General features: G+C 41.3%; 1 protein-coding gene across 3 annotated transcripts; it reads left to right on the top strand.

The window, feature by feature from the left end:
- The first annotated feature begins 652 nt into the window (after positions 1–652).
- On the top strand, positions 653–11611 carry zfand5a (zinc finger, AN1-type domain 5a). Of its 3 annotated transcripts, none has more exons than XM_017709644.2 (6): positions 653–831; positions 3842–4000; positions 4905–5004; positions 6843–6946; positions 9609–9740; positions 10892–11611. In XM_017709644.2, the coding sequence occupies exons 2-6, from the start codon at positions 3844–3846 to the stop codon at positions 11038–11040; spliced, it is 642 nt and encodes a 213-aa protein (XP_017565133.1). In that variant the 5' UTR covers positions 653–831; positions 3842–3843; the 3' UTR covers positions 11041–11611. The 3 variants fall into 3 exon arrangements, with proteins under 3 accessions (XP_017565133.1, XP_017565134.1, XP_017565132.1); XM_017709645.2 differs by having other exon boundaries at positions 3839–4000; XM_017709643.2 differs by having other exon boundaries at positions 3658–4000.
- Positions 11612–27790: the final 16179 nt, after the last annotated feature.

Below are 27790 nucleotides of genomic sequence, written 5' to 3'. Positions count from 1 at the left end.
TTTTACTCTTTCCTGTTTCCTGCCTTCTCTATCTCTCCGTCACACACACATCCACTCTTCCCTACCTGCAAAAGTGTGGAGGATCCCAGCATGATCCCACCACTTCAGAGGAAGCCCACATAGAGGAGTCCCCACACTTCTGTGTTAAAGGCCTCAGTTAAGTGCAGAGGCCCTGTGGGCACCGCAGAAACACGTGAAGTGGTAGCTGTCTCGCAAAGACACCTGAAGACAGACAACATCCTGGGGCTGTAAGAGGTACTGAACAGAATGTGAATTCCGCGAAAGACAGACGCCCACAGGTGTTTTCAACAAGGCGAGGACAGGTGAAGGACTGCTGCACAAGAATCTCCACACAAAAATCTCCACACGACATACAATAAGAGTGAGTCTGAATTAGGCCAAGAAGATGCTTGCTTGATTTTCAAGCGGCCAGTGTCCAGGGTGGATGTGGTGGCTGTAATTTGCTTACACAAAGTTAAACGCAACTGGGTATTACTGTTGCATTAGTCATCCTAGGTGGTAAAGAACACAGCTCCTTTTCTTGCATTGCTCACATCTCCGCCCCACCCCCGGATGTGGTGAGACCAATAGGGATCCTTCTGCGCAAGGTGACGTCGCACGCCCCTCCTCTTACTAAAGAAGGAAACAAACAGAGTGAAAGAAGAGAAGAGAGGAGAAGAGATAGCTCGGGAAAGGGCGAGGGGAAGTGCGTTTATCGCTATCGCCGACACAAAGCCCTTGGAAAAACGGAGCGGCGTTCACCACTTTACCAAAAACTACTGGCTCTGACTTACCTTTATCGACGCCTTTGGAAGTTGAGAATACACTGAGGTAAGTGTCGACGACAAAAAACAGGTCTGGACGTATTTTTTCAAAGAAGGATTGCTGTGAATGTTAAAGACAAGGCAGATTAACGACCCTTGCTGACGTTGTGTTGTACTTACCCAAAGCAGTACGTTTAGACAAAGTATACTGCATCTTCAGACTGCTCATCTGTAGCTCATGACGTTTTTCGACGGGTGGGTCCTTTTGAATTCTTTTAAGCTGGTAAGCAAAGTAATCCATCTCCAACTTATCCGTGGCAGGACCACCATCACAAGCCCCTGAACGTGACTTGCCTGGGCGAGGACCCGAGCAGGGCAGGCAGGCAGCTGCTAAACATCCGGTTTACCCGTTTTAACCCACCTTTAATCCAGTTTTGTCGCTTCGTTTCGTATCAGTGGGCAGCCAGTCGACGGTTTCGCCCGCAAAAATAGCCACTTTGTTCAGTGGGTCGTCGTTAAAACCCCCTAGTGCGTGTAGACGCAGACTGTGCCTGTAACTACGCTGGCCAGGTAGCTTGGCTAATAAACATGTTTACCTCACACTGACGGTTGCCTATTGTTTTAGTCTGGCTGGCTGGTTAGCCGTCGAAGCCCCTGTTCAGGACAAACGTTTGAAGAAACCTTTTAGTGACACGCAAAGCTAGCTAGCTGACCAGACTAGCTTTTTGTTCGAGCATTAACATTAGCTTTAGCTCGTTCGGGTTAGAATAGACAAGAGCCTGTTTGTCTAGGCTGAAGAAGAGGAAGTCTAGCTGTTGCTAATGGCTATCACGGCTTAGACAAAGAAAAAAGACCAAACTCGCTTTGTATAGCGATATACCGTTTTGTGCTAGCTTTCACCGCTTTGTGTCGTTTTTAACAGACTGACGTTGAGGGATTTTGTGTTGAAAACACTGGAGTTTCTATTCCTACCTCGCCTGGCCACAACTTTACCTTATCTGGAGTCTTCTGGTTAGTTCCAGGGGTCTTGCTGCCCGAGCTGGACGGGATGAGTAAGCAAGCTAGCGGGTTAGCTAACGTTACGTCGTCACTTTGGGCCAATTACCGTCACACAAACAGCACTACGTTGTGTTATTCGGTGAATTTGTTTATCTTTTGATATTTTCTGTGGTTTTAATTGAGAATTAATAGTCAGAGTCATGGCTTTTCTGTCAGATATTCGGACCTCGTTCAGCATAAGCCGTGGATCCCTGATGGGAGACCGTTAAAACGCCGTTGGCTGGTGTCGCGCGTGGACGCTCGCGTGAAGTTTTCTTTGTGAACGTGGCGTGCGCGAGACAGAGTGCCGTTGTTCTACACTAGCGGTTCAGCCTTTCTCCATTAAAAACACGTCGAAGGAGCCCACCCACACATACAGCGGGTCCAAATAGTACTTGGACGTTTGTGCCATACTGCAAAAAGTTGATTGTGTTGGGAAACAAAATGTGAAGCCAAGAGGCATTTATTTGAAACCGGCCCAAGACATCATATGTACTTGGAAAAATATCAGATATCAGCGTTGGTCTACAATTCCAATAGTGGTAGGCCTACATCTACAGTCCCAGACAACTCCATCTTTGTGCTTTAGTGCAGTCTTCTTCGGTCTGCCTATCTATCTAAAGAATTTCATTACAGTTTACCAGTGGCTTAATGTCCCAATACTTGTTGGGACCACCGTATACACACAAAGGGTCGGACACTGAAACTTATCTTATCACGTTTGGTTCGGATGTGAAACCAGCAGGGACTTGGTCCAAACACCCACTCATATTACCTCAGCTGTGAAGCAACACGGCTTCATGAGCTACATTCTGATTTGTTATAAATAGAGGTGGGCAGAGGAGCATAAAACCATGCTCAATGAAAGGTCTTGTTACAACAAGGAAGTAATGACATTGGAGTAATAGTAGCTACCAAAAACATCCAGAGTAGGAGTGAATAACTATCAGGTCCAACACCTTAAGTCCCGAGTTCCTCGTAGGTCTGCACTGAAACACTGTCATGCATCAAACATCCAAGGGAACTAGTGGTGAGCAATACTTCTAGACGTTTTAATGAGGTTTAAGTTGGGACAGACTGAAATATAACCGGTAGTGCCATTCATAAATTTATAAAATACTATGTAAACAGAGTCGAGTGGTCTTTATATACCATTTCAGAGCCTGCATTGAACCAAATCCAGTTAAAGGGAGATAATTATGCTCTCTTTTTAATGCAGCAGACATTAGTTGGAGGAATCTGGAGTCATAGCTACTCATATGGACCTATACTGACCTGTTAGACTTGCATTCATTTGGTCAGGTGGTTGACCCAGATAGTTAACTGTAAGCTTGAGGATGCAGTGCAGAGTGTCCAGACTGTCTTTTTTGTATGCCTGAAGTAAAACAAATGTCCCCTAATTACATGCTGGTAGCAAACAGTGCTTTGAGTGCTCTCATCCGAGGTTTTATACACCTTAGGGTAGCCCTACACAGTTTGAGGAAACCAGTTGCTTTAAGTCTATTCTGAATTCTTTAGTATAAGCTTTGCCTGAAGAAAGTTAGACCAGAACTTACTAAGGATTTGTAAGATTCACTATTCAATTAGATATGAATCATTGGTATCTTGTTTCAATACATTTGTACAGCAGAAATAGTGCTTGAAAGTGTCCCTAATGTAACAGTGTCATTGCTTTGTTTATTGGTGTTCAACATTATAAAAGTACAATATTTCAAAGAAAAGTTTGTGTTCTCCACTGGCCTAGACCAGTGGTCACCAGCTCTCCTCCTGGAGGTCTAATTCCCTCCAGAGTTTAGTTCCAACCTGCATCTAACATGCTGTCCCGTGTTGCCTAACACTAATGCATTTGATCCAGCCAATCAAGAACCGCTGGAGCAGCTTGTTGGACCTAGACTCTGCAGGAAGGTAGATCTCCAGGACCAGGGTCGGTGACCACTGGCCTAGACATTGTCCACGATGTGTTCTCAGTCCAGACTATAACCCGAGCTTTCTGAACTTCGTCTCTTCGACTTTCTCCAACTGCCACATCATATCAGCAGCAATGGCCCAGGAGACCAATCAGAGTCCAGTACCCATCCTGTGCACCACAGGCTGCGGTTTCTACGGCAACCCCAGGACGAACGGGATGTGCTCTGTCTGCTATAAGGAGCACCTGAGCAGACAGCAAAGCAGTGACCGCAGTCCTGTGAGCCCTCTGGGTAAGCCATGCAACCCTCTGGGTCAGCTCAGCCATGGCCTGTCATTTTCTATTGTCTTTGGACAAAGTTGTTATTATTATGATTATTTGGAACCGTCACAATGTTTTCAGAGGATTGTTATGGTTCCTAAGCGCATTATGTAATTTCTAAGAGCATTACAAAGCTGAGTTGAACCTACTGAATATTTCAAGTGGGCATAGAACCAGGGTTTGGAAAGGGCTTTAGGCCTTATTTGTAGGGTCATTTAGCGTTTTTGCTGTACCCGTTTGCTATTTATTTATTTATTTTAAAGTTCCTTGCCAAGCTAGGTAAACTCTAACTTTACATAGGTTATGATCACCAATTTAAAAGGAATTGGTTATATAACATTCCTGTAGATTGTTAAATGTGGGGAAAAAGTGGATTGATGTGAAACGGTTCATTCTAGACAAATGTGGAGTCAGAATTGTTCACAGTGGTGGTGATGGGGACCAGACGTCTGAAGAGTTTAATGCCTTGAAAAGTTCTCTCATCTCACTTTGGCCTAAATTTTTATTTTATTTTTTTTTCTTAATATAAAAAAGTCTTTTTAAAGCCTTTTCTGTGTTCAATTTCCACAATTGTATCATCATGAACATCACATATAAAAATAAATGAAACCCATGGTTTCCATCACCTTCTTTACAGTGATGCATTTCACATCAAACCAGTCTGAATGGCTTTGTTTACATCACAAGCATTATGTCGAAATTTTGAAAATTCCCCTTAACACAACACAGCAATACCCATTTTTCTTTGATGAAATCTCCCTGTTATGATTTGTATGTGTGATGCATTCCAGCTGTTTGTGATGTCCGGCTGTTACAGGGTGAAGATGTGACTGGTTGCTTTTTTCTTGTTTTGTTTTTTTTTTTTTTTGGAGCAGCAGGCAGTCCCTCGTCGGAGGCCACAGCAATCCAGAGACTAGAAGCCAGCCTAAACAAAACAGAGCCATCATCTGCAGCCAACATAGAGTCCATGAGAGAGTGAGTTATGTGCCTCTTTTTTTTTTGTGTGTGAAGCTGTGTACACCAGAGGTGTAAATCTCTGTGCTTGCAACACTTTGATCTCATTACAGTTCTTAATTGATGCAGTAAATCATGAAATTTTGCAGTTTGGTTTGTTTTTGTACGATTGAGAATAATAAAAATGTACTCTGTGAAAGTCAAAGACCAGCATTCGTTTATACAATTTCCAGTCCAAATGGCCATTAAGTAGTAGTTGATTTTAGGAGATATTTCAGTGAAGACTAGATGTAAGATAACCCAGTTGTATAAGGAAGGAGAAAATCAAGTTAATGTAAGTTAGGTTTAATCCAGAACTGGAGTTTAAAAAAAGATTAAAAACTACAGAGAAAATGAGACTCCTAACAACCACCAGGAAGACCTGGTAGATACCAAATCAATCCCCATCAGACAAACAGCACTTAAAGCTTTCATCTTTGAGAGAGAGGAGAAAATCAAGCTCCACTCTTACTTCAGATCTGAAAAAATAAATCCTCAGGTATTTCTGAAAGGATGTGTAGCTGTCAAGAAGCTGTTACTGAGAAAAGGAAATGGATAAAGACCAAACAAAGAAGCTGGTGTTCTTGTTTTCGGAACAATAGACTGACCAGCCCAAAATACAGACTTCAGAATCATTAAACGTACTTGGGATTATGTGGATATAGAGAAGAACGAAATTCAACTAACTTCTAAGGCTAAGGAATCTCAGTTCACCCCTACCACTTAGCCTTAGCCCTGTGTTTTTGACGTCTAGGGTTAGGGTGTCCCATTTTTTTTTTTTTTTTTTTTGTTGTTGAGATGGAGGCATAGGGCAAAGTGTTAGGGCTACATGGCCCTTCAAACTGCGATTTCTTTAGAGGCTTACTCCAAAAAGAGTGTTATCAGGGGGAAAAATGGGCAAGATGGAGCGTAAGAGCCCAAAGAAAACCACAAATGCGAGAATGCTAATCATTGTATTAACTTAGTTTAATGTCATTTCAATGTATTTTGGTCGTTTTCTTCATAACGAGTATAAGAAAAATCGCTAATAGCATGCTAATGTTTTGGTAGCTACCTAGCTAGCTAACTTTCCCATTCCACCTTAAATAGTCCAGTAGGAATTACGCCTGAAGCGCCAGAATATAACTGCTGCACCATTTAAGGTGGAGCGGGAAAATTCAAACAAGAAGCTGGTGAATATCTGACTTTTCAGCTTCATTTCATCTAAAAATTAGCGATGAGTGATAACAAATAATGGCCCCCTCTTTGAAAGCATATGATGCCCTAAATGTAACTAAAGCCCAGCAGAGAGGAGCTGAACTTTTCTCTTTGGTGCTATCATTGAAGATGGGCCGGGTTGCCTACAGAGCAGCAGTAGTAGCCTGTTAATGAAGCGATGCTTTTTTTTTTTTTTTTGGGTCTCATTTCGTAGGGCAAGTTTTCAACCACTACCCCTTGTAACTCAGTTCCAAGAGGTTAGGGTGACACTCAAAAACAAGGGGTAGGGTTAAAAAGAAGAAATGGGATTGGGCCCAAGACTGAACTTTGGCGTTTTCTTGGATTTCTTAGAAAGATGGACGCAAGACTGTAATGAAGGCAATGTGGATTCAGATTAATACTGAAAAAAATCATACTGTCATTAGTTTTTGAGGCTTGTGTTAAATGTTTTCTGAATAATTTGTTCTTAAAGGCCGTTTTTGGTGTAAATTAAATAAACCATGCTTTTGTTTGTGTTCTTGGCTTTGACCATCTCTGAATAAGAGAAGCTTAATGTTACGGTCAGGTGCTCTGACCCAGCCGTATGGGTGCAGAAAATATATGACCTTGTGGTGTTTGTGCAGAAACATGCCTGCGGCCTCCTTGCCTGTAACGCAACAGATGACGGAGATGAGCATCTCCAGAGAAGAGAAGAACCCGTCTCCCAAACCGGACACTGTGGAACCAGGTAATTACACGTCGGTTCAGCTTACTTCTCCTCAGACGTTGTCGTGGTAGGACTGATTGCTCTGTTATTACCAGAGTTTAAATTGGCTCTGTTCACTTCCAGGAAACTCGAGAATAGAAATTTAGAATTCAGTAGTTAAGATGTAATCAGTCATTTAGCGTGGTTTGTTCTAGAGAAACCTCCAGTCAGAATTCTTCACAGTGGTGCTGATAGGACATCAGAAGAATTGAATACTGAAGGCTATGTTCACACAGCAGGTAAAAGTGACCTAAATCTGATCTTTTTCTTCATATGTGACACAGATGTGTGTCTGTGTTTAGTCTAGATTGGTTCCGATTTGAGATGCTTTCAGATGTGGTACTGAAATTGGATCTGCATCTGATCTCCGGCAATGTGACTCAGTCTAAGCAGCCAGATCAGAATTAATTTTGCGCTGCTGAGACCTCACACATTTGGGTGATGTTTCTGTATCAGAAAATTAGAAGAGACTTATCAAAACAAATCATGAATGAAATGACCAAACATGGCCACAGGGGAACGAGGCCACAGGGAGAAGTCTGAAAGCTAAGTATAAAGAATCTGAGGCCGTGAACCAAAGAAGTGACCACGGCCGAATAAAGTGTCCTATTACAGTGAGCTTGAACACATTCTGGATGATGAGCCCAGCTGATGGCCATCACAACTTCATGATGGCGCCTGTGATGCTGGTGAAGATGAAACTGACCCCTCTGGAAGCGACTGGTGTTCGTTGGCAGCGGTGATTGTTTACCTCTGGATGAGCCACATGAAGCGTTGTTCTTTTGCGCTTGCGGGTCGGTTTAGGAGCTGATCTGTTCAGAGTGATGTCACACACAGGTCACGTTTAAAAGATAATGTCAACAGCCAAACTAAAATTCGGATTTGGCGAGAAAATCAGATTTGAGTTACATTTACTGCAGTGTGAACGCAGCGTAAAATTTCCTTACAGAAGTTTATTGCACAAAATGGTTATGGATGGTCTGCCACGAGGTTTACAGTGGAGTTTTCAAAACCCATTCATGGCAGAGATGTTTGCTGGACTCAATGAATTGGTTTGATGTACTTTATTACTGTAATTGCATAAGTTACTTTATGTAGTTAATTGTTTACATTAAGGCTCAAGTTCACACTTCTGACGTATTTCGATTTGTTTTGATAAACACATGATAAAAAAAAATGGCCAGAAAAAAGACAGCTAAAGAAGATGGTTCCTTGTTATGTTGGTGTTCTGTTATTATCTGTAAACTAGTGCATTTGCAGTTTGACTTCAATGCTTCCAGTCTGTGCCTCACTTTCTGAAGTCGTGTCCAGGGAAATGTGCCGCAGACTGGTTTAAAGGCCTCCAGGTTTGGTCATAAATATCTGATGTTTGGCCAGAGGTCTGACAGCAGATCACACAGAACCAAAACCGCTCACTTTCAGTTTGTAGCACGTTTACATCGCAAAGCAGCCGCTCAGGATCGGACGCCTCACAGAGAGAACAGCACCTTTAACAGAGCAGATAGACGAGGTGTGTAGAGCTGCAGTCAGACTGTTGGTGGAATTGTGAGTCGAGGCTGCAGGAGATTCAGCTGTGATAGAGCAACCCCTACATTTGTCTGTGTGTTTTCCTGCCTTTCTTTCTTGGGTTTTTCTTTGTCTTTTTTGTCTTTCTGTCCATCTTTTTCTATCTTTTCCTCCCGTCCGTCAGGCCATCTGTCCATCTTTCTTGCTTTCTTTTTGTTTTTCTGTAGCTTTTCTCTGTTGTGTTTTTTTTTTTTTTTTTTTTTTTTTTTTTTTTTTTTTTTTTTTTTTTGTCTTGCATGCTCCAGTTTTTCTGTCAGTTTTTTTTTGTCCATCTTTTTCTGTTCTTTCTTTCTTTCCTTGGCTTTTGTCTTTCTTTCACTTTTTTTTTCTTTTCTATGCTCCTACATTTCTTTCTATCTGTCTGTTTTTGTTTCTAGTATAAATTTGTATATATATTTTTTTCTTTTTTTTTTGTCATTTCTTTCGGTCTTTCATGTTTTCTGTAACTTTCTTTGGTTTTCTCCTTTTTGTTCAGTCTTTCATTGTCTTTCTTTTGCTCTGGCTTTTCTTTCACTTTTTTTTTCTCCTTTTTCTGTCTGTTTTGTTATTCATTATTTGTCTTACTTTGATGTCTGCCTGTTTTCTCACGTTTTGTCTTTCATTCTTTCTTTTTCTTATATCTTCATTCTGTTCAACTTTTGTCTTTCTTCTGTATCTTTTTGTCTAGTGTTGTTTTTTCACTATCTGTCTTTAGCTTGTATCTTTTTCATGTTTTTTTTTTTTTTGTTTTTTTTCCCTTCATCTGCCTGTTTTTCACTCAGTCTTTCACTCTGCTTTTCTTCTGTCTTCAAGTCTTTCAGTCAGTATGTCTTTATTCTCTCTCTTTTTTTCTCTCTTCCTCCGTCTGTGGGTGTGAGAAGTCTGTGGTGGTCTGTGGTTTTGGGCTCGACTCTGTGAAATTACAGTCGTACTGTTAGTTCAGCCTCCAGCTGAAGACGCCGCGCAGACGCTTAACGGTTCCCAGATCCAGACGATCTGAAACACTGAAAGACGTGTTGAAGGAAAATCTCTCAGCCTTCAGTTCTGACCGTGTTTGTATTCTGGAGTAATTTTCTTGCTGCACTTCCTGTCTCCGCAGTCGTGACCCAGCCCACTTCCTCCTACTCGCCGGTGGCCGGGGCTCAGGCCAGCGACGAGGGAAAGAGTCCAGACGCCTCCAAGCCCAAAAAGAACCGCTGCTTCACCTGCCGCAAGAGGGTGGGGTTGACAGGTGAGTGTCCCCTTAAGCCTGAGAAGTCTTTTCATTTGGGGGCACCACTTTTCATAATGTGTAAGAAATGGCTTGATCCCTTAAAGCACTTCTGAAATGGAAACTGAAGTGTTGTGTGCTTTCTACCATAAAATCACTACTACTGTTATCATTTATAAGCGAAAACAAGGCCAGTAATTTTAACATGATTGTGGTCTTTTCGTACTCTTGAAAACATTAAAAAGTATTATTCATTTGTAGTTGTAGTTTCTTTAAGCAGTATTAGAAAAAAAGTATCTTCTTACACCCGAACCTTTCATTTAACATGATTTTCAGTTTAAGATGCAAAGGTCGCTTCAAACTGCGAATATTTGCGCACAAATCAGCTTTTTGGGTAAATTTCCTACACAATCTCTTTTTTATTCATTATTTTGCATTGAAGTACAGCAACACCATTTTTAGCTATGCTAACAAAGTTCTGTCCATTTTTATAGCAAGTGTGTGATGCTTCAGGCGTGCGTTTAGCATAATGCTAAAATCAGGCACAAAACGTGTCAGTGATCCACTACATTTGTGCTAAAGGGGGGAAACTGAAACTGAATTCTTATGTATCATATATCATGAAAATAATATTTTTGGTATGCGGTTTGATGTAGTAGTTAGTTAACATTGTTAAAGTTTCAAAACCTGCCATTCGCTCCTGAGTCCATCCAGTCCATAAATGGAAACAGCCTGTTTTGAATTTGTTGTGATTTCGAAAACATTTACTTACATTACATCTCAAAACAGTTTAGCCTTGCAAAATTCACATTGGAGTTATAAGAATTTTTCAGCCCTACTTTTTGACTGAGGCTCAGGGAAACAGAGCACATTAAAAACGTGTCAGTCGTAAAGGCAGAGTAGAAACGGATGAAGAGAGGTTGGAAAATGGTCATGTAAAATGGGTTAAGACTGTTTTCAGTGCTTAAATCAACAGGCATCATAAAAGAGCCTTTTCATCATAAAAGACAGTAAAAATGTAGAATATTGGCCTTTTAATGTTCCACAGTAACAGAAAAGCACTTCTGTGTAATATTTTGATGCGAGTTCTGTTGGAATAATATTTGTATCTAAACAGGTGGGTAGACATGCTTATATGATATTAAAAGAATGTTTTGATGCGTCTCCTCCAGGTTTTGACTGCAGATGCGGCAACCTCTTCTGCGGGATCCATCGGTACTCGGACAAACACAACTGCACGTACGACTACAAAGCGGAGGCGGCCGCCAAGATCCGCAAGGAAAACCCCGTGGTGGTGGCGGACAAAATCCAGAGAATATAAGCGTTGGTCATCTTCATCGCATGGAGGGAGGGAGAGCTGCTTAGAAGAGGAAGCGAGCGGAGAAAAGAACGCGGCTACGTGCTTAATGGACTTTTTCTATCACAACCTTGAGAAAGAAGGGGGCGGGGGGCAACTGTCCTGTGTGAGGATGATGCATGAATGAACTTCTGTCTTATTAATGTTTCTTTCCTTTTGCGCTCTCTCATCTGCTGCGGAGTGTGTGCTGGTTCCTCTCCATGTTTTTTTTTTTTTTTTTCCTCGTCTTTCCTAAAGCGTAGATCAGGACACCTTTCAGGAAATCGTACCTTTTTTGTTTTTCCCCTCATTGCCTCTATGGCGGACGCTTTGTGCCAAATTGTGGCCATGTACTGTCGTGTTGCGTGGATGTGAACAGGCGGTTGTTGTCAAATGCGTATACTTTCGAAAAAGGGGGCGTGTCCCAGAAGGTCCATGTTTGTGGATCTTTTGGATCTACGTTTGGATCTATAGGCTATTACATATATATAAATGATTTTTTTTCCCTTGGTGTTCCACTCAAGTGTGCTATTAAAAAAAAAAAAAAAAAAAAAAAGCGTTCAAGTCACACAGATCAAGTTCCAACGTCAAGGCTGCCTATCTGCCATCCGTAGTAGGGTATTTTTAAATTTTTTATTTTTCTTTTTGCGTATTATTCCGTAATGTGAACATGCTACTGTGACGTCTCACCTTTTTTCTTTTCACTGGAAGTTCCTCACCTAGCATTAGCAGTTAGCGTTCTCTTGTTAGCTTCTGTCACGGCACGTGCAGCCCTTTTTCTCGTATTCACCACAAACGTTCAACCTGAACTCCTGTTCGTGGCCATGGCTGGCTGGCCTTGTTCTTGTTATTACAATGGAGAGATACTACGGGGTTGTTTTTGTTATTTTTGTCATTTGAGTGGAGTTATCTAGGCATTTATTTGATTTTTGTATGTGTGAGAGACTGAGCGTGTCTACATGTACGTTTCGCCTGAAAAAGAAAAGCTAACCTTCCTCAAGTACCGTTCAGATGGGGCTAGTTTTAATGGGCCGATGCAGTTTTACCACAGGACGTTTGCAGTGTGACTGTTTTCTACTCTTAATAACATTCAGAACATGTCGATACATTTAATTTGATCTACTGTGTTCTATTAAATGAACGTCTTTAGCATTGTCATTAGCTTGAAAATTTACAGGTAACGTCGCTTAAAATGGAACATTTCTGTAATATTACATGTAATAATTTTCAGAATCGAACACTTTTGAGGTGCGACGGTACATATTGGCTTGATTTGTGCCACCGAGAAGACAAGTAAATGCGTCTTAACGAAAAGTGCTTGAAAACACACTTTTCCAAAAAGTGTTTAGAATTTTTACTGACATGGCCATTCATAATTTCAGCTTTTTGTATTTTTATAGTTGGTAAAAGGTGCCAGGATGTTTCTCGAGATATATCGGACTCGAACTGGACTAATTTGCCAAGAAAAGGCGGTAAAAATGACGTTACCCCAACTAATGTTTCTCCACGTAAAACTAATGACGTACAGATAGTATTACAGCGAAGCAGTCATGGTTTAACATTTGAAACACTGCAGTAGTATCAGCGTTTTGTGAAACAGCGTGAATGATTACTTTTAGTTTTTGTGTGTGTGTGTGTGTGTGTGTGTGTGTGTGTGTGTGTGTGTGTGTGTTGTCATGGCCTGGGAGTGAAAGTGTATCTGTTTGAGTTTTAATTTCAGCTATTAGTTATATGCAAATTTGTACAAAAAATCCTTACCATGTTCATATTTATGTATTGCATTTAATCCTTTTACCTGGCATTAAAGCAAAATAGTATTGTAAATAAAAAAAAAAAACAATGTACAGAAAAGACTGCAGTGTCGTCCTGTACTATTAGTCATCCCTCTTCTGCATTTTCTTCCCCACATCTACTTATTTATGTGTAAAATGTGCGCTTTTTCAAAACAGTGTAGGTGGTTCCATGTAATGCTGATGGCTGGCTTCCAAATAATGTCCATAATTGTGGTAGAGTGCTGTACAACAGTCAGAGACCACCCATTCCTGACAAAATGGCCGTTAACTACAACTTATTCAGTTTTCAGCATAAGAAAACATATAAAACAGAAAACCACTCATAAGCCTCCACGAGAAAATATAAGCGGTGTCCCAATTCAGGGGCTGCATCCTTCAAAGGACGTGGTCTATGTTGCTGTGTAGACCTGCGATGGCGAGAGACGGTCTGGTCCAAGGCAGGTTTCCAGGTTTATCGCTGCATTACGAAACAACACCACTCCTGTCAAGTTCTTTAAAGGGCGTTAAGGATGGAGTCAAAGTTTTTTTTTCTGTTCATTAGAGCTGGAGATGTAAATTTGGCTTGGCTTTTTAAAGATTTGTATTGTTAGCTATTCGGCTCAGTTGAAACCCATTAGTTACATGTTCTGGTAACATTCTTGCCGGCACAAAACAAACCTTGGGATCCACCTATTGGATCCTTCGCTGCCATGCCACATTTCTCAGCCACGTATAAGGGTGGCTTCGAAATGGGACAGCCTAATCGCGCCACTGTGAGGCAATTGGCCTTCAAATGCAGCCCCTGAATTGCGACACAGCTATGATGTCAGTGTTTTCAGTGTTTTAATATGTCCATCCTTTGCATTTATTACAGCTTACATTAATTTTTAGGTTCTAAGAAATCTGCAGGGATATTTTTCTACATACTCCAAAGTTCAGTCGTAGAAGTTGGTTGCACAATACCAGTAAGTTTAAACCCATTCAGTGATGTTCAGGTCCGTGTGGTCAATTCATTGTTCAATTCATTGTTTCCTCAGTGAGGGCTTCTCAGCAGCTACACATCCTTTCAGAGACCCATAGTGTTGTCTTCTCACAGTTGATGGATGGACAAAAGCACCTGTGGATTTGATCTGAAGCAAGAGTGGAGCTTGATTTCTCCCAAAGATAATAGCTTTAAGCACTGTTTATCTGATGGGAATAGTTTTGGTGTCTTCCAGGTGTTTGTTAGGAGCCCTGTTTTCTTTGTTTCAATCATTTCTTGAACTCTAGTTTTGGAAACTTGTCTCATCTCTCAGTAACTCACTTAGTAGCTCTTGATTTTTTTTACAAAATGGACCAGTCTTAGAAGATGTGCCTCCACAGCTCCACAGTGCTGGTATACAGTTTGAAACTGTAGCCCATAGTTTGTATTATCCATCCTTTAGTTCATCAGCTTGGACAGAGTGGACGTACACGGACGTAGGAGTTCCTAATAAAGCTAATGCTGAGACTGCCAGACATGCTACTGTTAGTGTCCTGCAACTCAAATCCATGAATGTGCTTTGTCCTAGCAAGTATTCTTTACTTTATACCTTCTTAAGCTTGTTACATCATTTTTTAAAACTGTGAGTTGACGACTCACCCACAAGATCATTCTAAATACTGTTTCACAGCCTTGGCCATATGTGCAGTGTGACTAAAGGCTGATTATTCACTCATTATGACAAACCAGTTTGTGTTATCACATTCCTCCCCCCTCTGTGAAGAACGTGTTGCCCAGCCAAGCTAACGGCCCAAGCTAAAGTAGCTTAAAGCCCCAAATTAGGGGTTTATAATGCTGTTTATTACCTTGAAAGGCCTTAACAAGTGATTTTTGAAGACAGAATCTTTGCAAATGTCTTATTTTGACTGCTCAGAGTTAAAAAAAACAACAACACAATTTTAAGCCTAAGAAGACTGTTTCTCAAATCACTGGCTGCAAATTCTTGCTTTCAGAAATCAGCTTATGAATTTTGGGAGTGAGCCATGCCCCCAGTGAACCTCCTTTCAGAGCTTTAGAATCTGAGCGCTCTGAAATCCTAGGCCTGGAGTGCACTTGTCCTGCACATTTTCATTTTTTCCCTGTTCTAACACACCTGATTCTACTCAGGAAGGATTAGTTGGATACACCATGTAACCAAGTGAAAGGCCAAATCTTTGAAAATAGGTAAAAGTATGTTAGCATAGCTAAAAAAACAGCAGCAGCCATCTTGACGTCTGTATTTTTTTCCACCTTTCACCTTCCTTACATTACATAATACAGTATCAGAAAACCACATAACCTGGTCTATTTGAGATTACCTAAAAGGGAATATCACCAATTATTCATATTTATTGCATAATTCAATGATTGGGATGTGAAATGGCTCATTGTAGAGCAACTTATTGACTTTCTTTACAGTAGTGGTGATGGGAACCAGAATTCTCTTTACTGACCCATAAGCTACCACTGCCAATCAACAGGACCAATGCTAGGAACCAGTGCTCTACAGTAAGGCCTTAGGAACCTGCTGGAACAGGTTCAGCTCCAGCAAGTGCTGTGGTCAGTCACGGACACCAAGCATCTGCCCCAAGTGGTCGATGCATGTGTTCAGCACCTGTTCAGGGTCCTGGGGTGCATATACAAGCACGTAGGCCTTCAGGCAACTGGCTGGGCTGTTGTCAGGAAGAGTGACAAAGAATTAGCACACTTGACAATGCTAGCCTGACCTAGCAACAGCTGGAGAGGTGTTTGTGTGGGAGAGAGAGATATCGCTCTCCCTTAGAAGTGACAACAGGTGTAGATTTCACACCCCAGGCCCTGACACTTCTGTCACTGTTGTCTATTCGCTCTCTATCTCGTTAGATTCCTGCTGTTGAGCGTAGCTCCTTTTACCCTGACCTGAGAGCAGTCTTGTTTTTTTGAATATAATAGGATTAGGTTTGGATTTGGGACAGGCCAGCTGGTCTCGGGTCAGTGAGAAAGGAAACAGGCATAACTGTGTCAGTCTGACACTGTTCCTGTTCCTCTCTTTCTACTCTCTGCGTCAGTGTCTGAGTCTATCTCTCTGTCTCTGTCGGTGTTTGTCCAGAGGGGGTTGGGTGTATTAAGCCTTGCTGAGCTGCTGACATCACAGTGACAGGCGGGGACAGATGAATGGCCCATAAAGCTCGGTGCACTAAGGCTGACCCTGGGTCAGTTTCCCACTTCCCTGCTAGAAAAAACAGCAAAGCTGGTCACCAGCAAAACCAGCATATCACTGTTGTCAGAAGAAAACCTTGTATCTCCACAATGACAACTTTACAGGAGAGGGAAAAAACATACTTTACTTTGAATGTAAGTTAATGGAACCAGACTTTTTTTTCCAAGTCATTATAGGTTGTTTCTTTTGGTCAATTCTTCATTAAATTCACACTCAATGTAAAGGATAACAGACATTTTCAAATTCTGTCAAAAACTGATATGCTTATCACCACCAAAACGGCATAGGTGTTTGGGATGCTGGAATGACTGACCAGCTAAACCAGTATCAAACCAGCACAGACCAGCTTAGACCAGTATAGATTTTTTAAATCCTGCTCTTTGTCGAATTTAAGCGATTTTTTGGAGAAAAATTCTGTTTCCATAACTGTTCCTCTTAAAGAGGCAGTGTGTAAGATTTAGCGGCATCAAGTGGTGAGATTGCAGATTGCAACCAACTGAATACCCCTCACTCACCCCTCCCTTTCTAAGCATGTAGTAGAACTACATGCTTCACCTGTCCCGATTTCTTTTTGCTTCTTCATGTTTTCGCTTCTTTGATAACCAGAATTCACCCTCCTTTGCCTTTTCTTGAGCTCAATAATAAGTGTGATTTGGGTTTTCGACCTTCAACACAAAACGGTTAGCCAGCATCGGCAGCAACCATTGATTGCTATAGCACCACCAAATTCAAGCTGCTACACAAAAACGCGAAAGTCGCTCTCTAGAGCCTTTGGTTTGTCCATTCTGGGCTACTGCAGAAACATGTCAATGCAACATGGTGGCCTCTTTTTGAAGAAGGCCTGCTCCCTATGTAGATATGAAGGACTCATTCTAAGCTAACAAAAACACAGTGATTCATAGTTACAGGTGATTATATACTAATGGTTTTGTATAATATGTTCCATCTTTCTAAATTTTAGACACTGCACCTTTAACCTAAATATAGTCAGTCAGACATGTTTGGTTTGGTAAGTTTGTGACTTCAGTTTTGTACTCGAGCTACGAGGCTAATGTAGCTAACCCCGCTGCAGCTAAATTGAAGCTTATACCCCACCTAGACTTGATCATGGAATTTTTAGCTGACAATTGTCATATAAATAACTGCGATTACCAACACAGTAGAACTTGAACATTTAGAACAAAGCACTGATTCCTGTTATTTACATTTATTTGGCTCAAGCCAACTGATGAAAACTCCTCCAGCTTACATCGAGATACAACATGATGTGAAAAAGACTGGAAAAGAAAAGCATTTTGGCGATTTTAAGGACTGTGACAGGCATAACTCTCATAACACTCATGAATGACATCCTGAATAAATAAAAATAATGCATGGCCACAACTTAGTAAGGCGTGGGAACGAGATCCTAATGCATGGCCACAACTTAAAAGGCTTGGGAACTAGACCCTAATGCATGGCATTACTTACTAAGGAGTGGGAATGAGATAATTAAGCCTTGACCACAGATTAACAAGGTATGATCTCGTTCCCATGCTTTAATAAGTTATGGCCACAACTTAACTTGTTCCCATGCCTTAATAAGTTGTGACCACACATTAGGATCTCCTTCCCATGCCTTACAAAGTCATGGCCACGCATTAGGATCTTGTTCCCATGCCTTACAAAGTCATGGCCACGCATTAGGATCTCATTCCCATGACTTACTAAGTTGCGGCCACGACGTAATTATCTTGTTCCTACGCCACACCTTATGAAGTCGTGATCATGCATTAGGATCTTGTTCCCATGCCTTACTAAGTTGTGGTCATGGCTTAATTATCTTGTTCCCATGCCTTACTAAATCATGGCCACACATTAGAATCTTATTCCCACACCTTACTTAGTTGTGACCGTGCATTAAGATCTCATTCCCACACCTTGCTAAGTTGTCGCCACATATTAGCATCTTGTTTGCAAATAATGCGTGACCACGGTGTATTAATGAGTGAGAAAGAGATCCTAATACGTAGCCATGCATTATTTTTATTTATACAGGATGTCACCAGCAGGGCTATTTCTGAGAGATTAGTTGTAAGATAATCCACTTGCAGGAAGAAGAAAGTCAAATGAAAATAAATGAAACAATGGTGCGATTTCAGAAAATGTCAACATTCTTAGTGTGACTTGCTTTTACTGAGAAAGAGAAATTTTGCAAATCAAACAAACAAGCTGCTGGTGTTCTCGGCACAATGGACTGACCACCCCAGAGTCCACACCACATCACTGAATGTGTTCAGGATTACATGGATTACTTCTAAGACTGCAGATTTCTGTGACATGCTGTAATGAGAGTAAAATGTGGACACTTTAAATACTAAAAAAGATATTTAGTTGTATTTAGTTGTTGAGACTTTGTAATCTTCTAATATTTTTTCTCTAAATAAAGAACTCTTTAATAAATGAATGGTGGTTCCTGACTTTTGCACAGTACTGTATAAGGAGAAGCTGATCTTTGTAAACTCTGGAAATTCAGCTCAATGTAAATGACTCAGAGCGACTGGGCAACAGCTACATGCCAAGTCAGTGAAAAAGAGCAGCGCGGTGGTAGGAACCATAACAAAGCAGCGTGGGAGTGTGTGTGTTTCGCTCGGTGGACGAAGCGAGTAGTTCTCTGTCCCACACATACTGGCTGACTTAATCCTCATTGCGCAAGTCATGGAATGGACGTAGGTTCCGGTGACCATGTTTGACCTTTGGAGTCAAGCAAGGATTGAAGGATGGGGGGTTAATTCAGGAGACACGAATGGGATGTTATGGAATTACAGACTGTGGAGCCCATTACACTTTCATTAAGCAGTTTATGCTGGTATTTGATTCTAGGAATACATATTTTTAAACATTTGAAAGCCACATTTGAATATCTTGGATGAATGAAAATGAATGGCGTCCATGATAGAACCTTCTCAGGGCTTCTTTGAAAGAATGGTGGAGCAGAAATGTCCTGAAGTAATTGTTCCTACAGCGAGATGAAAAGGTACTGTGGATATATTGGAGATATTGGGGAAAAGGGGAACTCATTCAGGCCCTTCTTGAACAAAAACAATGGCCTGTGCTTGCAACCATACACATGTACACTTTTACTAACTAACTCAACTTTGCCCTCGAAATGTTAATGGACCAAAGTGTGTCCGTGTGTCTGTTCTTGGAGGTTTGGGTGGGGAGATGGTTATCAGTTCACGTGGACGGGAGTAAAGCTCTCTGTGGCTGTTTCTGTGTGCGAGCTCTTAAAGGAAGTTCACCGAGTGGGTCAGATTAAAGGGGAGGTAGGATTACTGCAGATTTGGGAACTCCATTGACTCACACGACTCATACGTTGGGGCGGGGAGACTGCTGGCCTACTGAGGGAGTGCAGATTAAAGGCTTTTATCCCTCTGTGACATCAGGCACAGTGGCATTATGCTGTGGGTGTATGTGTGCATGCCCAACAGTGTGCTAATCACAAGTCTTTGTTTGTTGGCTTGTGTTTCGTGCTAGAAAAAAACAGCAAAACCAGCATATGTTGTGGTTTGGGTTCTGATATGCTGGTCAGCAGCAATGAAAGCTGTTAGCAACAGTTTGCTCTTATGTGCTAACTGCTTATCTTTGTTTACTAACTTGCATTTCCCATTGGAGAAACCAGCAAAGCCAGCATATGTTGTGTTTTGGATGCTGGTATTCTAGTCAACCAGCATGGCAGTGCTGGGTGACTAGCTAAACCAGCACAGATCAGCATAAACCATCTTGAACCAGCTTAAGCCAGTTCAGACCAACTTAGACCAGCATGAAATCCGTGCTATCTAAGTTGTTTTTTTCAGCAAGGTTGACTGTGACCAAAATGGGTTCCTCCTCCCTCAGAAGCATTGCACTAGATAGTGATGAACTGTGTTTAGGTTACTAAACAGTGGTAAAAACACATGAATCAATAAATTAATTAGAAGAAAATTAATTTCTCAGCCTGTCTCACAACTCAACAGTCACATTAACAAACCAATGTTAGCTGTTTAGGTGAGACTTAAAACGTTTCTCACAAAGATCAACTAGTATGGCTAAAAACAACAGAAAACTTCACACAGTTTAAGGCAGGCTTTTTGATGATTTAGCTATGTAGTTCACAAAATGTTAGTTATGTTACTTACTAGCTACATTAGCCTCGTAGCCCCAGTGGACAACTGATAGAAGTAAGGTAATTAGAGGTAAGCAGAAAATTTGGTATATTTGATAGTATCGTTTTAACTACTTCTCATATGAAACGTTAAATGGATGTAGACTGTAGATCCTTTGCCATCAGCTTGAATTCAACTATATATCTATTAAATTCATCTTTTTTTCTAACCCCAGCATACATTCAGAAGTGCAGGCCCAGACATTTTGGGGGCACTGTGACATCACTGCCACTGAGAAGTGCCAGTGTGAAGATAACTCCACCCCTTTTACATGTGGAGGAGACAGGACAATCTGAACACAAAATGTACTTAATATAATTTGCAACTGATTGCAGATACTCTTATCAAGAGAGACAGTCTAATCATGTGCAGCCTAAAATACGAGTATTACTGCCCAAGCAGGGATTTGAACCCCCATTTCAGGCATACAAGGTTGTGTTACCTAATTAATTAATTAACCTAATGTTACCTAATTACTAATGAAGCATTGTTACAATTCTGTTTAGTAGCTCCACAGCATCCCTTTGTAATATGACTTTATCCGTCAGGATTTCCAGTGCTGTGGTGATGCATGCAGATACTTTAGTTGCTTAGGTGGCTGGTACTGCACTAGAGGGGCTCAAGGAATTTGAGCCAACCCAAGCCTAAATATATCTTGCATGTGCAGAGAAAACACAATTTTTAAACATGCAGAACAAAACTGTGCTCACACAGACTGACGGCACAAAGACAAGGGCACAACCCCCCCAGACCACATGTTGTGGGAACATTTGTCTGTTTTCCACAATGAGAACTTGTTTTAAATGACAACCCCAGATATTTTTAGAAAAAATAGATGGGCTCCAAGATAATTTTTGTTTATTGGGGTTCAGGCTTAGCAGGTTTATCATAGCAACATTTAGTCTTGTGGGGCCAGACATAATCTCATGAAGAGAATACACATCTGGGGGTACCTTGTGAAACATTTGGTGCTGGATTGCAGTACTAACAATGGCATGCCCTCTTTAAAACCCACCCCCAAATCTGCTGAAAAAATTGCAATCATCAAAAGCTTCTGTTGGTACATAAGCAAAACAACCCTGCTGAAAAAAACAGCCCAGAACAGCATGCATTCCATGCTAGTTTAAGCTGGTGCATGCTAGTTTATGCTGGTCTGGCGCTGGTTTAGCTGGACACCCAACATGGTCATGCTGGTTTGCCAGAATACCAACATTTAGAACATAACAAATGCTGGTTTTGGTGGTGATTAGCATATCAACTTCCATTGCTGCTGACCAGCATCCAAAACACAACCTATTCCGGTTTTACTGGTGAGCAGCTATGCTGATCTATGCTAGTTTTTCTACCAAGGAAGCTAGCTAGTGCAACACTGTTCTTGAAAGAGGTAAAGTTTATTTGTACCACATGCATGACACCCATCTACAGACTTAATTGAAAATATTTTAGGGGGAACTTCCATTTATTTATTTCCTTTATTGTCCATCAGACAGAGTTGACAAGTGCACCACTGGCCCCAACTTCAACCTATGCCTTCATGAAGCACGTAGGACTGGTGTCAAAATTTAACACTCAGTTTGTTCCCACCTAATAAGCCTATGTTCCCACCAACTTTTAGCCCTTTCTCATGGTTCCCTCCAGAAGTTCTTGTTGCGAAGCTACCTTAACCACCTTAATACTGAAGGCAATGGAAAGAGCCTGCAAAGACAAGAATACAAACTAGCAAACTGGAGTATGTGTGTCGCGTCCCCCCCTTTTGTGTGGTCCAGCCAGGAGTCTCCCAGGCTCACTAATCTAGCCTCGACTGATTCATCAGTTCTGTGACTCAGAAAGAGCGAGAGAGCCACAGAAAAAGAGAGAGAGGGAGGAAGTGTTGAAACGGGGGCGGCATGAGAAGCCCATTGTGACGTCACCGACATTGAGAACGGTGTGTTCTAGCCCCTCCCCTTTCGCATGTGCTCCAGAGGCCCTGCCCCCTCACATGCACTCTGCTCATGCCTCCGCTGGCCGCTGCACGGCCGCCCCTGCGCTCCTGTGAGCCTTTTTGTCTTTCACTCTCGTGTTTAGACACCATCCCTGGCTCGCTCCCCTCCCTCTCCTCCGTCTGTCTGCCCCCTCCTCTCCCTCATTTTCTCTCTCTCTCTCCGTCTGTACAGTCACTTCACGCTGTTAGCTTGCACACCGTGTTCCCAGCCCTCAACTGTCTCTGAGAGCCTGTTTTTGCAGTCTAGCTGAACTGTTGTTCACAAGTGCTCTTTTTCCCCCCTCGGTGCTGCTATTTGCATTTCTCTTCATATATTTGCTTAGCATACAGCCCCGTAGCAGCGATAAAAGAGCCCAGACCACCATCTCTGCTTCTAGTCTAAGCTGGTTTACGCTGGTTTAGGAGGTCACCCAGCCATGGTCATGCTGGTTGACTAGAACACCAGCATCCAAATCTCAACATATGCTTGTTTTGCTGGTGACCAGGCGATCTGGTCTATGCTGTTTTACCTAGATCAAGAAAGGCACATAGCTTACAATGAACGTAAATACAGACGTACAGATACAAAGAGAAATTAGCACTTTCCCTTAGCTCCTTGCCACTCTGGACAAAGCACTGGGATTGGAGAAAGGAGATAAAGATAACAGAAAGGTCCAGTATCTTTATCAATGGCTATGAATCGGGTATTAATTATTATCTGTCCCATTCACACAGATTCATACTGGACCAGCTTATAAGCCCTGGAACATTGTTTTATGAACGATTCATATAAGTTCATCTCTGTACTTGGATACAGAATAACAGTATAATGGTCTTTGTTCACAGGTAACATTAAGGCATGGCCAGAATTCCCCTTCGCCACCCATCTTCCTAACGGGGCAGCCTGTCTGTGCTGCCAAATACTGACACCTGGTGGTTACTGCGTAAGGTTTTTGCTAGTGGGAATTGCTTTGTAGCTGGTACTTGATTTCTAATCCCTCCTTCATCAGATTATTATAAATTCCATTATGAGGTGAATTATTTTATGATGATTTTATGATGAAGGAAAGCATTGGAAAACCCTTTTGTAACTTGGTTCCTCTCAGTGTTTCTTCCTTATGCGTTTAGGTCTGTGTAAAGTGAATTCAGAGATTTGTTTCTAAACACTTTATCATCATCCCATTTCACAGCAGTAGCTGTGAAGTAGCTCTTTTCCTTCTGGGTCTGGGGTTGGGGGAGGGGTGGTGAGGGTGTTGGAGCCTACCCCAGTGCTCATTGCGTAGAAGGCAGGAATTGCCCTTGACAGGTAAAGACATTTTACATTCCAGTCCACACTAAATACTTCATACAAATTGGAATAATTGCTAAAACGTGAAAATACTGTGAGCTATGTAGTGCTGAACTGCAAAGTTAGACTGTTAAACTTTTTTTTTATCATTTTTGTGTTCAGTATTTTTGAGCAGGCCTGAAATAATGGCTCAATGATGAACTGGAGTCACTTAGCACGACCCCTCCCCTAACCGTAGAACGGTATAAAAACTTGAGCGCATTAACATCAGTGGTTCTCCCAATCAATTGCAGAATATGTTTTGCTCTATGTTGTCCCTGTTGAAGAAGCAGCACAAAATGAATTCCAGGCTGGTCTGAGCTGGTTCATGCTGGCCTAGTGCTGTTCTGGCACTGGGTCAGCTAGTCACCTGGCATGGTCCTGGTTGACCAGGATACCAACATCCAATACAGAACATATTCTGTTTTTTCTGGTAAGTCATGCTGGGCTATACTGTTTTATTCCAGCAGGGATTTATTGATAGCCTGTCTTTGTTTGGCTAGGTCATGCTAGTCAGTAATACATATTGCTAACTTGTACAAATGGGAGAATAAAATTACCATTTTTTTGCAGCCTGAGAGGAAAAAGGTTGATTCTTTGGTGGGTCAGTGTCTCTTGGCTTTGTATATAGCAATACATGTTGAATAAATCTGCTGGATGGAGAAAATCTTGTGTTTATGTCAACTGAAGCTCTGCTGGCGGCTTCATTTCAATCCAAGAAAGGCTAGCAAGCTAAGGGGTGTGTTAATGTTAGTACAAACCTGAAGTTGGCTTCCTATTTGCCAGCTTCATCTTTGAAATTTCCCATTCTTGAATGTTACAGCAGTTACATTCTTAATTTCAAAACTTATTTCTGCTTTACATGGACAAGCAGTCCTTCCTTATGTTCTTATGGATATTTCCTGCCAATGTGACCTTAGGTGCTCATTAGGATGCTACACATGTTCTTAAAAGCTGCGTTGGGATATATTCTTTTGTAAAAAAGCACAACATAAATAGAATTGCTCAGTTAAGCTTCATGAAATATGTAGGTAAAATCATGAAACCATAAAATTTGGAGGTAAAACTTTATAATATTACACTCACCAACCAGAAACTCCTATCTTGTACATCCACTCATGTTAAATTACCCCCATTTAAACTCCAGAAGATAAATAGTTATGCTGAATAATTCACTGTTAAATAGTTTTATGCATTACCGGTATTTCAAAGAAACTTTCTCAAATGGTTCAGGAGCCCTAATCCTTAACACTGATAAAGAATCCACAAGTAATTATGAATATCGCTGTTGTCCAAACAAAACCTTTATAGGAAAAAACATACTTTACTTTTAATTTAAGTCAATGGAAGCAGACTGTTTCCAAGTCATTTTGGGTCGTTACTTTTAATCCATTCATCATGAAATTCACACACAATGTAAGGCCAGCAGGCATTTGCAAATTATGTCAGAAGCTGAAAAACAACAAAAATAGAGATCCGTGGTTTTGTTTCGAAAGTAGCGATATGCAAGATGACACAAATATAAATGAGCTATTGCCTGGCCTTCACACTGTGCATTTATCTTTGGCAAACTAGAGATTCATTACCCAATTCATGTTAAACCAAACTGAACAGCAATTGCTAAATGTTGAACAGCGCTGAGTTGGAGCTAATTAGGCTATATGCTAGTTTAACAGGCTAATAGCTTAGCTCAACATACCACAGAACAGATTAATTTCTGTCTTTCTGTCAACACCCGTCAGTAGACTTCAGTCTTATCTTCTAAATTTGCAGCAGTGGAGCTGCAGTGTGCTGGAATCAAACCTGTATTATATTGTGTCAGTCTGTTTAGCCTAACACTCTGGTGCTAACACGGACAGTATAGTGGAGCAAGAGTAGCTAAGCTCTACACACAAAAACACAGGCTCACCCCCTCAGACTTACGTCAATGCAGCACTAGAATCTATATTATAGTGATTAAGCTGTATCATGCTAGCTACTTACTACTTGCTCAAACCTCCATGCCATATTTGTCAGTTTATAAGATACATGTGGATCATGAATTTGACACTGTTGCAAGTTGAAATATCACAAGAATTTATTGATCATCTTAAGCCTCTATTGATCATTTTAATATATTGGTCCAAGCTTTTTTTTGTGATGTGCAAAAATAAGCTAATACATAGCCCGTCATAAATTGTACTGAGAAATACAGTGACAGTGTTCTCTGCTATAAACAACAGCATGAACCAGCATGACTGGTCACCAACAAATGTACAACCATGCTAGTTTATGCTAAACCAGCATAAACTAGCATTAAAAAAAGCTTTTTTTCAGCAGGAAATTTTCAATGGACAAATGTGATCTGTGTGCTATGGTAACACATTTGACACAAACATCAATCTATATAATCATTATAAACCATCCAAGAAGAGTTAACTATTTTAAAAAAACACATTTTGGAGTGTAGGGTATCTTTAAATCTTCTCTGTGTTATTGTAGCTTCCCCATCTTTAACCGCTTTTCTCTTTCTTTCATCTCCTGCAGTTCCCAATAGTGCAGTCCCACAGGCATCCCTGGCTTATAAGCTCTAAATCAATCTCCTCATTCTTTGCTCCTGAGGGGATTCCAGTCGTTCCTTTTAGAGCGGCTTTGAGTCTAAACGAGTCAAGCGTTAGTCAAGATTTCCTTCCAGAGTGGTGTGCATGCTTTAGGAGAGGGTTCTGAGTGGATTCTAAGTATAGGTGGCACGCTTGTATGTTTGAAAGAATTAAAATAATCATAATAATCAGTAATCTAAAATTACTTAATAAAAACTTTGATCTGGATCTTTTTCAAATGGCATTCTATGACATGAAAGCAAGACTTGTTTGGTGTCTGAAGTTTGCTGCTTTAGTTTTGCACTGGGGCTATGAGGCTAGCTATTACGCATCAAGTAATAGAAGTATATAGCCACCGGTTAGCATGGGGTTGTGCATTATAGAAAGACTAAATCATCACACACTTGTTTCAAACTATGTCAACCATGTGGTTTTTAACACTAACTTGCTGTTGTATACACCAATGAGAAATAAAGTGAATTACATTGATTGTCCAGTTCTGGGATATATTAGATCATAAGTGAACAGTTGGTTGAAGTTGTTGACATGTTGGATTCAGGAGAAATGGGCAGACATGAAGACCTGAATGAGCTTGAGAAGGGCCAAATAGTTATGGTCAGATGGCTATATTGAAGCATCTCTAAAACGTCAAGGTTTGTGGAATGCTCTTGGACAGCAGTGGTGAGTACCTACTGACAGTGGACTGAGGAGGGACATACCATGACCAAGCAATAGGTTGTTGGCCGTCCAAGTCTCATCAATGCATGAGGATAATGAAATTCATCTTGTCTGGGATGAAATGTGCATTACAACCTTTTACATATGGGGTTGTATAGCTGTTGTAGACTGGTCAGAGTGCCAGTGCTCCTCCCCATTCACCATCAAAAGCCCCTACAAAGGGCACGCAAGCATAAAAACTGGACCTTGGAGCAATGGTTGCCTGTTCCGATGAGTCCCAGTAATGGGATTGTGATGCTCTGGGCAATGTTCTGCTGGGAAACCTTGGGTCCAGGCATTCATGTGAACATCAATTTGACATGTGCCATCATTTAAACATCACTGCAGACCAGTGGTATTTCTTCGTAGCAGTGGTATTTCTTGATGGTGCTGGTCTCGTTCAGCAGGGTAATGCATTCTGCCACACTGCACACATCGTTCAGGAAAGATTTGAGGAACCTGACATAGAGTTCAAGGTGTTGACCTTGTCTCCAAATGCCCCAGATCTCAGTCTGACCAATAAATCTGATCTGTGACGGCTCCACCTTGCAACTTACAGGACTTAAAGGATTTGCAGTAAACTTTTCAGTGCCAGATACCACAGGGCGCCTTCAGAGGACTAGTAGACTCCATACCTCTGAGCTTTTTTACCCAGCATGCAGAGGACCAACAGCATAATGGGCATTATTATAATTAGGCATAATCATAATGTTTTGGCTCATCACTGTATAGAAACATAATAGCTCTGATAAAATTCCGGCTCAAGATGGCTGTTCACAATTACAAGTCATTTTGTCCAATTTTAGGTCAAGCACCTCATGGAATTGGTTGCTCGCTCACTCACTCACTCACATTTAGCAGGCTGAAGATTCTTCACAAGGGGGCACTGTTAGTACTCTGGAGCTTCATAATACTACTTCTTCCTCATAGGTCCAGTGAAAAACGTTGCTACTTTAGCCTTGTAGCACAAGTGAAACTAAAGTCCACACTTTGCTA

The sequence above is a fragment of the Pygocentrus nattereri genome, chromosome 20, assembly GCF_015220715.1.
Source record: "Pygocentrus nattereri isolate fPygNat1 chromosome 20, fPygNat1.pri, whole genome shotgun sequence".
NCBI lineage: Eukaryota > Metazoa > Chordata > Actinopteri > Characiformes > Serrasalmidae > Pygocentrus > Pygocentrus nattereri.
Note: the sequence above shows the minus strand (reverse complement) of the source record. Positions and strands in the feature narration are given on the sequence as shown.

Bases quoted from the DNA above. Each gene is read 5' to 3' on its own strand.
- zfand5a (XM_017709644.2), top strand. From the start codon at position 3,844: ATGGCCCAGGAGACCAATCAGAGTCCAGTACCCATCCTGTGCACCACA. The intron at 4,001-4,904 runs GTAAGCCATGCA...TTTTTGGAGCAG, and splicing joins CAGTCCTGTGAGCCCTCTGG to CAGGCAGTCCCTCGTCGGAG. The intron at 6,947-9,608 runs GTAATTACACGT...CTGTCTCCGCAG, and splicing joins ACCGGACACTGTGGAACCAG to TCGTGACCCAGCCCACTTCC.